Below are 14795 nucleotides of genomic sequence, written 5' to 3'. Positions count from 1 at the left end.
TTTTTTTGAGATGGAGTCTCGCTCTGTCTCCAGGCTGGAGTGCAGTGGCGCAATCTTGGCTCACTGCAACCTCTTCAAGCGATTCTCCTGCCAAAGCCTCCTAAGTAGCTAGGACTACAGGCGCGTGCCACCACGCTCAGCTAATTTTTGTATTTTTGGTAAAGGTGGGATTTCACCATGTTGGCCAGGATGATCTTGATCTCTTGACCTCGTGATCCGCCTGCCTTAGCCTCCCAAAGTGCTGGGACTACAGGCGTGACCCACAGCGCCCAGCTAGGAGTTTTTTTGTTTTGTTTTGTTTTGTTTTGTTTTTTAAGTGGAGAATCTCACAGTGAAAGAAAAGCACTGAAAGTACAGCCAGGTCTAATGAAATATGAAACTCTCTCCATCATTCTAGTTCTTTCCAGGGCCAGATGATGTCTCATCTCTGTGTCTCTCTAGATATATGCTGCATTCTCAAGCTTGTGTCTAGATAGGATTTCTTTCTCTGTTCCCGTGTGGTGTTGTAACTCCAGTTCTGGCTCAACATGATCTGGCATCTTGGCTTCCCCAGTTGTGTATCTGTGTCTAGATTTCTGAGAGAGAAAGAAAGAATACAATTGCCTCTAAGTTTGGTTGTCCAATTCTGGTCCCATTAACTATGGTTGCTGGCAATGGGGAGGGGACATAGGGGGATCATGGATGCCTTGTCCAGGTCTCTGTGCTGAGAGATGATGATCTACATATCTAATATGCTTATGTGGTTACAAATTCTTTGGATTTTCTGACTGCATAATATTCCATGGAATGAATGTGTTACCAGTGGAGGAGATCCGAGTTACCCTGACCAGCAGCATAGCTGTATGGGTCTGTAACAACTTCAGTCCTTGCCTCCTCAGAAGAAAGAATTCAACTGAGGGGCATGAAGCAGAAAAAGAGACTGAGGCAAGGTTCAGAGCAGAAGTGGACATTTATTTTCAAAGTCTTCAGAATGAGAAAGAAAAGGAAAATTCCCTGGAGGAGACCCAAGGAGGCTACCTGAAGGTCCAAGGGAGAAAAGAGAACAAAAAAAAGGTGCCTTTAACTTTGATCCTAGGGCTTTATAGGCTTGTCTCTTTCCCAAGATTCTACCCTTAGGGTGGGTTTCCCACATGCTCTGTGCATTCCTTACTGTTTGGAATTGAGCTCGCACAGTGTGTTTAGGGAGTTAAACACATGCCCATCTGAGGCTTTCTTTCCTTTTCCAGTGGTGTGTACCTGGAAGATCATACTTCGCTATTTTTCTCTCTTAACATGCATGTCCAGGAAGTTGCTTCTCCTTGGAGCCTATCAGGAAATTGCCTCTCCCTAGCACTGGCTGCCAATTTATCACTATTTGAAAGGCATTGCAATAATTGCTGAACCATCAACTGACATTTCTAGTGGGTGATAGGGAGAGCCCTCTCCTGCCCTGCTCATGCCTATCTACTCATAACAATTGTAGTAGGCTCCTTCCATATTTGAGTCTGCTTTCTTCTAGCCAGTGGATGAGGAAGGAGATTGGGGATCATGGGTGGGAAGTTTTACGAGTCAAGATTTGAAGTGTCAAACATCTCTTTTGCTCACACTTTACATTTCATTAGCCAGAACTCAGTCGCGTGACCACACCTAACAGAAATGGTGGCTGGGAAATGTAGTCTATTTGTGTGCCCAGGAAGAGAAGAGAACGTGGATGTTGGTGAGAAGCAGTCTCTGCCTCTGGCTGTTTTATTTTGAGGCTATTTCAAAGGACAGTCATGTCCTTTGCCAGCTTATTGTTTACAGAAGAAAAATGTTATGCTGGATAGGTTAAGGGACTGATTTGGGTGGCATTTCTTATTTTTTTATGACATTATAAAATATTCTTACCTTTAATGTACATGTATGAATAAGACTTTCAAAGAAATGAAAGCTGATAAAAGCCAAATGTTGATCAAGATTCTTCAAAAGTTGTATCAGGACAATGATCTAGATTTTCAACCTGAAGTGTTTGGTGAGAAACTCTTAGGCTCTATCTTTCTTGTACTCCTTTGTAATTAATTTGAAACATTATTTTTTTAATATAAGAGGTCCTTGCTGATATACATTATAATTCAATACAAACAAATGATACAGAAAAGCATATCATGTCAACTGGCTCATAAAATACACCAGGAAAATACATGGCTGTAGAAAATGAAGATGAAAAAAAAGAGGTCATCAAATTATAATACTCTGCCTACTACCCCCTCCTGTATAAAGAAAATATAACAATAATAGTCCAAGTAACCAGTGAAGATCAATTTTATAAAATCATCAGCTTTCTCTGTTGAGTAAAATTGGGAACTGATTTTCAGCAAAGGGAACTATAATTGAGTTTCTTTACAAAATGAAGGGTTTTTTTAAGTCCTAGGAAATTTAGAGTCTGATTTACTTTTAAATGTGTAGTCACAGATATTTCCCTGGTCACCTGTTTGTTCCCATTTTGAGTAGTCGCTGTTAGGGAATAAGCTGCTGCAAACTGTAGGGTGGCATTCCATTATTCCTCCATAGGGAAGATGTGTAAAATCATAAGAGGATTGATAACCTTACCTATCAATAGCTTTCCACATTATTTTGTAGTTTGAAAGGATTATAGCTTCCACACCATTATCTCAAAACTGAAAATTAGTATTTAATATGAAGAGAATTAAAACATGGTAACCTTACTTATCTAAGTAAATAATTTTATATATTGGCCTGAGCCTTTTAATATAGGAACATTTATATTAAGAGAAAATATTAATTTGATATTTACCCTTCAACTGATATAGAATTTTTTAATATCAATTTTTAAATTAAAATTTGGTTAATAGAACATGATTCTAACTTGGGGAAGGAGAATGAAAGGATGACTTGAAAGGGCATTATTATGAAGAGGAGCATTCATTATTTATTTTAATTAATTTTGAGGTCTACTAAAGCAACGTGGTCCAACATTGTAGAACACATAGTATTTTCTTCGTATAGCACTTACATATCTATGCCCTTCCTCCTAGTTTCAATTTATCTCTAAACATCCTGTTACAGAATGTTGAATTTATATTTAATTATTTTTAATTTATATTTATGTTTATATTAATTGACACTGGAAAGTCCAATACAGCACTGCATGAAACTTTTCTGACGTCCCCCACATGTCTCCCACAGGGAGCCATGACAATGACTTCACTTTCACAATAATGATAAGTATGTATCTTCCTGATATCATTTTATCATTTCTGTAATTTTAAGAGTTGTAAAACAAGTTCCATAAAACCATATTCAGTGGAATCCAAAGTTCATACATATTCATCTTTGAGAAGAGAAATAGCAGATGATTATGTGAGTTAAGAAGATCATATTACCTTAATGATTAATATTATGAATGATATCATAGGCTAATATGTACACAGTCATTAAGTAAATGGGTTTTATTATTCAGACATGGATTTTAAAAAATTTATTGAGTGCCTGTTGTTTGTTATGCACTATTTTAAGTGCTGAAGATACAGTAATAAATAAGATAGGCATTGCTACTTTCACGTAGCTTACATTCTAGCAATCAACAAAACTGAAATTGATTTCCAACTCTGACTTTTACCAATTGTGTAACCTGTTGAAATTTATATAATCCAAATATCTGATCCTCAGCCTCCTCACCTATGAAATGCAGACAATATCATCTACTTTATAGGATTACTGTGAGGATTCAATGAGAAAAAGCACATAAAGTACTTTAGCAGAGTGCCTGGCACATAATAGATGTTCAGTAAATGGACAATGATGTCACCATTATCATTAAAAGCAATTATCTTTAAATTATTTGTATTTTTATTAATAGTAATTCTTTCATTACCAAAATATCTCACAAGAAGACTTGAAATGTGAATCAACTATTTATTTGTTTATTTTGGATTATATGAAAATGAAATGAACGCATATAGTTGTTTTGAAGTTCAACAAACCAAGAAATATTTGCCCACAAATAGAACACTTATCTGAGTCCCCAAGCTTTTTTCCTTCTGTATAGTGACTCAAGACCCTTTTAGACGAAGCAAAGGCATCATGCAAATCAATATGTATTCATTGAGGACCTCTGAAGTAAGAGACAATATACCCAGAAATTAAGACTGTTTCCTGTCCTCAAGGAATATGCAATCCAGAGACCATTGACCGGATAGGGCAGCTATTGCTTCTGAATAAAAGAGAAGAATGCATGATAACCACTGAAAGATTTAAAAAGGACCTCCCCCATTAGCTATTAACTACCCCATTTGCAAAATCACAAAAGTAACAATCTAGATCAGAGAATATTTCCATTGGAGAATATATTATAGAGCTAAGACTTAAACCTAGAAAAATTAAAACTTAGATAGGTATCCTGAAATTCGTTTAAAAATTCTTAAAATTATGAATGATGTAGACAGAGCATAGACTTTTTATCAACGCTTGGAATCCAAGGTTTATAGGCAATATGTGGGCAGGGGTGGTATTTGGAAGAAAGAATCACAGGTTGTTGTACAGTTGTTAGCAGAGACATTGAGGTTGTTAGCAGAGATGTTGGGGTTGATAGCTTTGCCAGTAACCACTCTTTTCCACAAAACAACACTAAGTATTCTTGTTAGAGAAGAAAATGGGGCTAATGCAGCATGGCATTTTCGTGTGTGTGTGTGTGTGTGTGTGTGTGTGTGTGTTTGGAGATGTTAGAACAAATACCTATGAATAGCCATTTATGCAAAGATGATATACAAATGGTCAAAAAGCATATGAAAAGATGTTCAAGGCTGGGTACAGTCGCTCACTCCTGTAATCCCCACACTTTGGGAGGCCAAGGCAGGCAGATCACTTGAGGTCAGGAGTTTGAAACCAGCCTGGCTAACATGGTGAAACCCTGTCTCTACTAAAAATACACAAATTAGCTGGGCATGGTAGTGGGCACTTGCAGTCCAGCTACTCTAGAGGCTGAGGAAGGAGAATGACTTGAACCTGGGAGGCGAAGGTTGGGTTGCAGTGAGCTGAGGTCGCGCCACTGCACTCCAGCCTGGGTGACAGAGCAAAACTCAGTCTCCAAAAAAAAAAAAAAAAAAGATGTTCAAAATCCCTATTCATCAAAGACATGCAAATCAAAACCACAATGAGACATCGTACCTCACACCCATTAGAATCATTACTATTAAAAAAGAAGGAAAAGAAAATTACAAGTACTGGTGAGGATGTGGAGAAATTGCAACCCTTGTACATGGTTAGTGGCATTGTAAAGTAGAAGCCGCTATAGCAAACAGTATGGAACTTCCTCCAAAAAGTAAAAATAGAACTACCGTATGATTGAGCAATCCTACTTCTAGGTATTTATCCAGAAGAAATGTAAGCAGATCTCAAAGAGATATTTGCACATCTTCTATGTTTACAGAAGCACTATTCACAATAGCCAGCAGGTGGAAGCAACCTAAGTGTCCATCAGTGGATGAATAGATAAACAAAATGTGGTACATACATACAAAATAATATTATTTCACCTTAAAAATGAGAAAAATCCTGTCAAATGCTACAACATGGGTGAACTTTGAGAACATTATGTTAAGTGAAATAAATCACAAATACACAAATACTGTATGATTCCACTTATATGAAGTATGTAAAGTAGTCAAAATCATAGAAACAAATAATAGAATGGGGGTTGCTTGAAGGAGGATGGAAAGAATTAATGGGGGTATAGTGTTTCAGATTTGCAAGATATAAAAGTTCCAGAGACCTGTTGCATAACAATGTCAATAGTACTTAAAATTACCAAACTATACACTAAAAAATATTTAACATGCTAAATTTTATGCCATGTTTTTTATCACAATAAAAATTCATTTTATAATTTGTTTTTTTAAAAAACGATAAATATCTAAATTCTACTATGCTATTCTAATATGATTTGCTCCTATTAACTTGTAGTCTTCTTATTTTTAAAAACCTATCCTCAGCTTCTACTGGAAGCAAGTTGCATTCCTTCTTCTGGGTACAAAGATGAGTCGAATGCTTATAGCTAAGGGAATATAGTTTTAGATATGGGTCTCATAAGAATGTTTACAAGATGTAAAAGAAAAAATCATTGGTTATTTATGCATCTGTTGTTAGAGAGTTGTAGATTTCTGTCTATTTCCTATAGAATTTTAAGTACCACATTAAATCACATTATTCAGTGCTAGCAGATACCCTCAGAATTATGTAGTATGAGGGGTTTAAAAATAGAGAGCACATTTTCCCCTTTTTTATAGATGATTTTAAAATCCTTACAGGAGCATTTATTATATTCCCATTTACCACCACTGGGTCTCATCATTCTTGAAGATTTTTTTTTTTCAATTTCTTTATATGCCCATTTCCTTTTGGTAATATCTTGCTTTTCCTTTTCAAATTTGAACTTGAATATTAAAACAGATGCAAAGAAGAGTACTACTTACACATAAACTCTTGAACTGCATTTTTATCATTTGCTCTGTGGGAAAAAACCCAATTGTATGAAATTGATAGCAACATTTTAGTATATCCTCAGGTCCCCAGGGAAAAGCAATGTGCTTAGACAGATGATCTGATTTTATGAGCACATAGCTAACATCTAGCACTGAGCATTTGTCTTTATGCTCCTACTTCTTTCAGGGACTATGAAAACACATTTAGGCACTAGTTTGACGTTCCAACAATGGACTGCAAAGCCTATGACAAAACATATCATTTGCATTGCTCTTTTTCATGGTGCACATCAAAGTATAGATCACTTTCAGCATAGAATCTTAATCTGAGCTTGTTAATAAGAAAACAAGAACCTTAGTACATGAACTCATTTTATTATCTACCCTCACTGAGAACTGTGATTTGGATTCCACTCAAATAAAAATTAGTTTATATGTTGCTCTGCTGCAACTGTTGAATTTATTCATTATGCTGTAATATTTACTTATGAAACTGCATTTGGAAATCCTTTGGTGTACATCAAGATGAAATTACAGTGTTCAGGGATATTGATTATTGCTTGTAATTGCCATCATAATAGCCAACAATTCTCTCTCTCTCTTTTTTTTTTTTTTTTGCCTTCCTTCTACCTCTAAATATTATACCAAACCAAATCAATATCCAACATATTGGGACTCTTACATTGTCTCAAAAATCCAATTGTTCTCCTTCATAAATATGCAAAAGATTGAAGAGTTTATCTCCACACATTGAGTAAAGGAGCCTCATTCTGCTGGGTTTCTCCTTTATCCCATAGGACCATATTAGAGTGTTGCTGTATCGAATCAGTAATATGTGACATTTTTGTCACCTGCAAAGTAACCACAGGGCAGGAGTGGGGAGGCAGGGAGGCTACATCACTATGCTGCCTATATAGTGCTACACTTTTGCTCACTAGTAAATGAAATGGTCAAAGGGAAAAAAACAGTCTGGAAGAGTTAAGCAGACATTTAAAAAGAAATCCATCTTTTTATGGTGTGGAGGAGATTATTTAAAAGCCTTAAAGGAACAGCACAATGAAATGAAAAGAGTACAACTAAGAGTCACTTATTCATTAAAATATATTTGATCTTATTATTTTTATATTGTTTCTTCATTCTGGGGATAAATTAGATACCTTTAGAAGCAGTCATAACTGTTTTAGGTTCTCATCAACCAAAGGGTAGTTTCTTTGTAATGCTTACTCATTCCTCCAAAATAGTGAAGACAGTCTTTAAAATTTATTAGAAGAACATTTGACATATGGAAGAATGGATGTGTATTATGTAGTACTGTTTGAACGGATAGTATTTGTTGAGCTCAGGTCAGTTAATGCAGATGATTAGAACATGATGCTAATCTGGTGAAGCCTGTAGTTGTCAGGTAGCATGGGGCAATGTAAATACACTATTTTGGAAGCCCCAGATTCCAGTTTCATCCATGCCATTAGCTCACTATGTTATCTTTAGGTAAGAAAGTTTCATCCTCTGGGCCTCAGTTCCTCTAACTTCAAAATGAGAAGGATGGGCTACTAGATGATTTCTGAAGGTCCCTTCCAACTCTGTGATTCTGTAGCCATCATTCTCACATTCTTGTGATTAGTCAGAAAAGGAACATAATGGTGTGGCTCAATTAAACATCTTTCCTCATGCCAAATTCAATACAAAGCATACTTATTCTGTGCCTCAACAGGCCTATATTCCCATCATAATGTGTCCAATAACTGCATAACCCTACTATGGTATATGCTGCAGTATATTGTTTAAAAGCAGTGGCTCTGGAGCCAGACTGCCTGGGTTTGAAACTCATTTTAATCAATTACTAGCTGTGGGGCCATGGAAAAGTGACCTAACCTCTCTGCTTTAATCGTCTCATCTGTAAAATACAGATATTGACTGGAATAAAGTTGTTATGAAGATTAAATAATATAATTACTTTATGAAGTGTTTAGAGCAATACCTGGCAAAAGTAATCACTCAAATGTTATCTCTTACTAACATTATTATAATAATTACTATTATCACCACTCTACTCCTACTAAACCTCTTTGGGTCTCAGTTCAGTCATATAGAAGATTAGGATAGTAGTATCAACTTCACAGACATATAAGGATCAAAACAATGGAGATAAAGCGCCTAATTTGGAGCCTGGCCCTTTCAGGCGCTCAATAAATCATGTTAACTTAAATGGAACCAACTATTCCTGTGGTTGGTGTTATCCTGTGAATGTTTTCCACTCCCTAATACTCATGAATTTTTTTTTATTTAGTTACAAAATCAATACAAGCTCAAGGCAGAAAAGTTCAGAAAATTCCCCTACCATACAAAGGTAACACAAATTATTATTTTCCTGTGTACATATGTACTTTTTTTCCTTTAAAAATAAGATAATGTCACCCATTCTCTTTTGAAGCCTGCCGTTTTTCATGTGGTGATATCTGTAAACACTTTTCCCAGTGAATAGATAGTCATTTGCCACACAATTTGTAATGATTGTATTATATTATGTGTTTATAATTTACTTAACGAAATAGCAATTACTGGGCATTTAGATGTTTATTTTTTGCTATTATAAATAATGCTGCAAGGAATGGCTTCTTATATGCATTGTCATACACATCATTTCCTGAGGAAAAATTTCTGTAGCCATAATTATTGCATCAAAGAATAGACATTTTTAAAGTCATTTGATACATAAGGCCAAATTGCCCTCCAGAAAGACCTGTGAATCTGTACTACCCTCAGCAACCCAGTCCTTTAAAAAATCTTTAACCTCATGATACTGAAACAAAATTCTCTATTGTAGTTATTTTTCATTAACATTCATGAAGGGTTTTTTTTTTATCCCTTTACATATGCTTTTGTTCTTTAAATATGGAAGCTGGAAGTCAGTCTTAAAATAATTTTAGTAATTTATGCATTTAGGCATACGTTACATGTACAAGGTGATGTTGGCTTTATGCTTAGTGAAATTTTTTGTTGTATATTAAAATGTAGCACTAGAATGTGTTTTGTTTAGCAATGTATTTTATTGCCCCAGGTGGTACAGTAGAGTGCTTAAGATTAAAGACTTTGGTCAAGATGATGAATATGCTAATTATCCTGATCTGCTCACTATACATTTATATGTATCGAAATAACACTATGTGATGCTGGTAAGCTGGGGGATGTCCCCACGTGCTGGTGGGATCTTGACCGCAGCTGGTGTCCAGGCTCGTGACACTGTTGCAAGAATGAACTCAAGGACAAGTTGGAAAATAGTGAAAGTATGGATATTTATTGCAAAGGGAAAAGTACATACTCCAGAAAAGGGAGTATAAGCATACTCAAGAGAGAGTCACCCACAAGGGGGTTTGCAGCTACCTTTTGGGGTTTGTTTATTCAAGGGGTAGAATATTCATGAAAATTCCTGTAAAAAGGTGGAGATTTCTCGGAACAGTGGTGCTACCCATTTTTACACCAAACAGGGTTATTTCTGAAACTGCCATGGTGCTGGGGGGTGTTGTGTGATTTAGTGTGTTAATGAGCACATAATGAAGTTCAAGGTGAAACCTAGGTCAAATCCCACACCATGGTGGGTCCAGTCAGTCTTAGCCAGCTTGGTCCACATCCTGTTTTTCAGAGTCTTAATAGCCCATAGCCTCTAATCATGTGAAACTGCTGCCAGGAATTTTTTTATTCTCCTGCAACCACTCTGTATTATTCCCATCTCGTATGTACCCCATAAATATGTACAATTTTTATATATGTCAATTAAAGATTAAAAAAAAGAAAAAACGTTTAAAAAATAATAGGCTGGGTGCGGTGGCTCACGCCTGTAATCCCAGCACTTTGGGAGGCCGAGGTGGGTGGATTGTCTGAGCTCAGGAGTTCAAGACCAACCTGGGCAACATAGTGAAACCCTGTTTCTACTAAAATACAAAAAAATTAGCCAGGCATGGCGGCAGGTGCCTCTGGTCCCAACTCCTTGGGAGGCTGAAGCAGGAGAATCTCCTGAACCCGGGAGGCCGAAGTTGCAGTGAGCCAAGATCGTGCCACTGCACTCCAGCCTGGGCAACAGAGCAAGACTCTGTCTAAAAAAAAAAAAAAAAAAAACATTAAGGACTCTTTAGAACCCCAGTGACCTAGGTTCTGATTCTGGCTGTGCCCTTCACTTGCTAAGTGAATTTGGGCAAGTTATTTAACCTCCTTTGGCCTCCATTTCTATAACTGCACAATGAGGATAATATTATGGACCATTTCACATGAGTGAAGAGCAAATGAGATACTAATGAGTGTTCAACACAACACTTGGCACTTAGCAAGTATAAAAGTATAAAATTACTGTTATTTTTGTTGTATAAGTATAAAAGCATATGCACTTTTATTTATTTGTTTTTGGCAACTCCTTCCATGTGAATACATTACTGCTGTTTACAAAATGCCCATGTTACAATAGTCATGAACACTCAACAATCATTCTTTTGTAATTCAAACATGACAGTAGCATGACTCCATTTGCATGAAGTTCTACAAGAGGCAAAACAAATGTATGGTGGAAAAAAATGCAGAATAGTGGTTTTCTCTCGGGGTAGAAATAGGGATTTACCTAGAAAAGACAGAAGAGAACTTCTTGGTTTCGTGAGAATATTCTACATCTTGATAGGGGTTTGGGTTGCATAGGTGATAGCATTTGTCAAATCTCAGCCAATGTGTACATAAAATTGCACATTTTTTGTGCATCAATTTTACATTAAAATTTGGGGAAAAAAATATCAAACTAGATAATGTGCGAGTTAAAATATATGAAGGGAAGTGTACTGATGTATGCAACATGCTTCAAAATACTCAAACACTTTAAACTGGCCGCGTGTGGTGGCTCACGCCTGTAATCTCAACACTTTGGGAGGCCAAGATGGGTGGATCATGATGTCAGAAGATCGAGACCATCCTGGCCAACATGGTGAAACCCTGTCTCTACTAAAAATACAAAAATTAGTTGGGCATGGTGGTGCCTGCCTGTAGTCCCAGCTACTAGGGAGGCTGAGGCAGGAGAATCGCTTGAACCTGGAAGGCAGAGGTTGCAGTGAGCCAAGATTGCGCCACTGCACTTCAGCCAGGTGACAGAGCGAGATTCTATCTCAAAAAAACAAAAAACAAAAAAAACTGACACATGGAGAGAAGAATAGAGAAATGAATAAGTACATGATAAATTGAGTATAGTGAAATGCTAACTGTGGAATCTAGTTAGTGAATATATGGGTGTTTATTATAAAATCCTTTAAACTTGGCTTTATATTTGATAATTTTTATAATAAAACGTTGAATGAAAATATGACTGAAGCTAGTCTCTAAAGTTTGGTAGTGAGGATAATCTCAAATATTGGTGTCTAGGCCATTCTAATGATCAAAATGCCTAATGATACATCTCTGTTTTTGAATCAACTCTTAATGATCATATTTAATGCAAGGGAAAGGTGTAGTGTGTAACACCACATGTAGAATGTTAGCACTCACTAGCCATCAAATCGGGGAAGACAAGGCCTCTTTCTTTTTAAAGGTCTAGATGAACAAAAGCAACAACAACAATAAAAAAGACAAAGAAAAGAGAACATCAAGGGCAATTTAGAATTACCTCTTAGTTATATGAAAATGTTGCTGAGCCTCACCCAGTTCCCTTGAGCTTGGCTATAGAATGATTGTTTGAAATTAATGGAGTTTGCATTTTTGTAGCTACTGGCTTTCGTTTTTATAGCTCAATCTTGTGTTTCCTTTTCACAGGCATTTCCTATTCAAACATGGATCTGGTTCCTCTGCGATCTTCAGTGCAGCCAGTCAGAACTACCCTCTGACATCCAATACCGTGTACTCACCTCCTCCCAGGCCTCTTCCTCGAAGCACCTTTTCCCGACCTGCCTTTACCTTTAACAAACCTTACAGATGCTGCAACTGGAAGTGCACAGCACTGAGCGCCACTGCAATCACAGTGACATTGGCCTTGTTACTAGCCTATGTGATTGGTAAGTCCTTATTGTCCTGCCTCAGTTTTCTTCTTAATCAGTCTTGTTTTGCTTGTGGTGGGAATGGGGATTTTTCTTTCAATTCTGGGATGTACAAATAGGGACCTAGGCTTAGTATTATAACAAACTGATTTTTTTTTCTTTTTTTTTACTTCCTAACCTTAAATACTGCTGAGGAGAGTAAGGAATGCTCTTTGAGAAGAAATATTTATACTACTAACACAGTCTTATTGATCGCAATTACTGTAGTTAACCATTTTCCCTTCAATTAAAAGGTTGTTATGGTTTTCCCATTAGAAGTCATAAGTACCAATCTACAATAGCTTCTTAAATTATAGTTAAACAATAATACTGCTACTGAATTTTCAGGTAGCAATTTTATTAAAGCACTAGTTATTTGGAAGCTATCAGAAAATTCAGTACATAATTTCTTCCCGAGAAATCAGATTTTTACACTGTGACCAAAACACATATTCTTATTTCACTAGGTAAATGACTGCAAAATTTTGTGGTTACTATGTCTTGAAAAGTAAAGCAGAGAGCAATCATAAGGCGCTCTTTCCACTTTTAGGGAAAATAATATTGTTTTCCGGAGTCACCCTGATTAAAGTCACTCTCATTTGGTAGCAGATTGTATTGATTTTTCTGGATGGCATTTTATTGTGACGGAATATTAATTTCCTTTCTTGAGTGGTTCTGCAGTCTAAAATGTAAACTGACTTAAGCAACGTGTATTTTGTGGAAGCACTAGTCCTAGAATGAATAGAATATCATGGTAGAAAACAAATTCTATCCAGGCATATCCCTAGTAAATTATTTTCAGGTTTACCCCTGTTTCCTAATTGAAGTGGATTTGCCTGCTAAGACACAATGAATGTGATTCTGAATGGCAGATAAAAAGAGACTTAGACTTTTTTATAAGTAATAAAGTACATTTGGTTGATTCCCATTGATCTAAAATGAGGATAATTTAAAAGTTCACATAATGAGTTTGTGTTGGCATCGTAGACCAGTGGGTGGTAAGTAAATAGACAACTATATTTTGTAGAGAGGCCACTGCTGTTGTAAACAGTATAGGGTCATAGCCTGTGCTGATGTTCATGATTCTCTCTTTTATATTTTTATCACACAAGCTGAATATAGTTGAACAATGCTTCTATTAAACGAATGATATTACTCTACAATATCAAAACTGTGTCTTTTACCTCAGACATTTAAGGATAACCCAACATGTGTGTTTGGTTTGGAGTGACCTATAATGAGAAATACTGCTGAAGGGATGGAGGTGAAGAATGAGAAAGTCCTACAATTCAAACATGATTTGAATATATCATTTAAAACAAGGGATAATATAAAAAGTTTAAATATATTAGAGGCCCTTTAAAATGGTCTTGCTCAATTATGAGAAATTCTTTTTTATGGGTTATTTTCTATTAACTTTTACTGTATAGAGAGATAACATTTTAGATACAAAATCTAACCTGTGGTATAAACAAATTCAAGTAATAGCAAGCTCTTTATTTAGGTTTATACTGTGTTCAAAACTAATTTTCTATTTAAATTTGTTTTTATGGTCACTCCTATATCAAAATTTTATTATATATTCTGAAACTTGTTTAGTTCAGTTATATATCATTCATTCCATAAGTGAAAGTAGAACATTTCAATTATTTCAAGAACTGTCTTTTCTTTTTTCTTTTGAGATGGAGTCTTGCTCTGTCATCAGGCTGGAGTGCAGTGGCATGATCTTGGCTCACTGCAACCTCTGCCTCCCGGGTTCAAGTGATTCCCCTGCCTCAGCCTCTTGAGTAGCTGGGACTACAGCTGCACGCCACCACACTGGCTATTTTTTTGTATTTTGGTACAGGCAGGGTTTCACCATATTTGCCAGGATGATCTTGATCTCCTGACCTCGTGATCCGCTGCCTTGGCCTCCCAAAGTGCTGGGATTACAGGTGTGAGCCACTGCGCCCAGCCAGGACTGTCTTTTTTAATAGAATAAGCAATGGCATATGAATTTTGCATGGAAGTAAGGCAGCATAGTGCAATAGTTATTAACACAAATTTTCCAGACCTCTGCCGCTCATTAGGCATGTTGCCTTGGGTAAGTTACTTAATCTTTTCAGGTCTCCATTTCCTCATCTGTAAAATAGACTTAAAATTATACCTATTTCATAGAATCATTATAAGAATGAAATGAGTTGCCGGGCGCGGTGGCTCAAGCCTGTAATCCCAGCACTTTGGGAGGCCGAGGCGGGTGGATCATGAGGTCAAGAGATCGAGACCATCCTGGTCAACATGGTGAAACCCCGTGTCTACT

At 36.5% G+C, this 14795-nt stretch overlaps 1 protein-coding gene across 1 annotated transcript in view; it reads left to right on the top strand.

Annotated features, from left to right (window-relative positions):
- The window catches only part of TENM1 (teneurin transmembrane protein 1), a 355471-nt gene that overhangs the window by 19120 nt on the left and 321556 nt on the right, over positions 1 to 14795 (top strand). Inside the window, exon 3 of the mRNA XM_017497555.2 lies at positions 12237 to 12475. Within this exon, the coding sequence (XP_017353044.2) occupies positions 12237 to 12475 (239 nt within the window). The remainder of the gene's footprint in view (positions 1 to 12236; positions 12476 to 14795) is intronic.

The sequence above is a fragment of the Cebus imitator genome, unplaced genomic scaffold, assembly GCF_001604975.1.
Source record: "Cebus imitator isolate Cc_AM_T3 unplaced genomic scaffold, Cebus_imitator-1.0 Scaffold232, whole genome shotgun sequence".
Classification (NCBI taxonomy): domain Eukaryota; kingdom Metazoa; phylum Chordata; class Mammalia; order Primates; family Cebidae; genus Cebus; species Cebus imitator.
The sequence above is the reverse complement of the archived record's forward strand: the minus strand, read 5'-3'. Positions and strand labels throughout refer to the sequence as shown.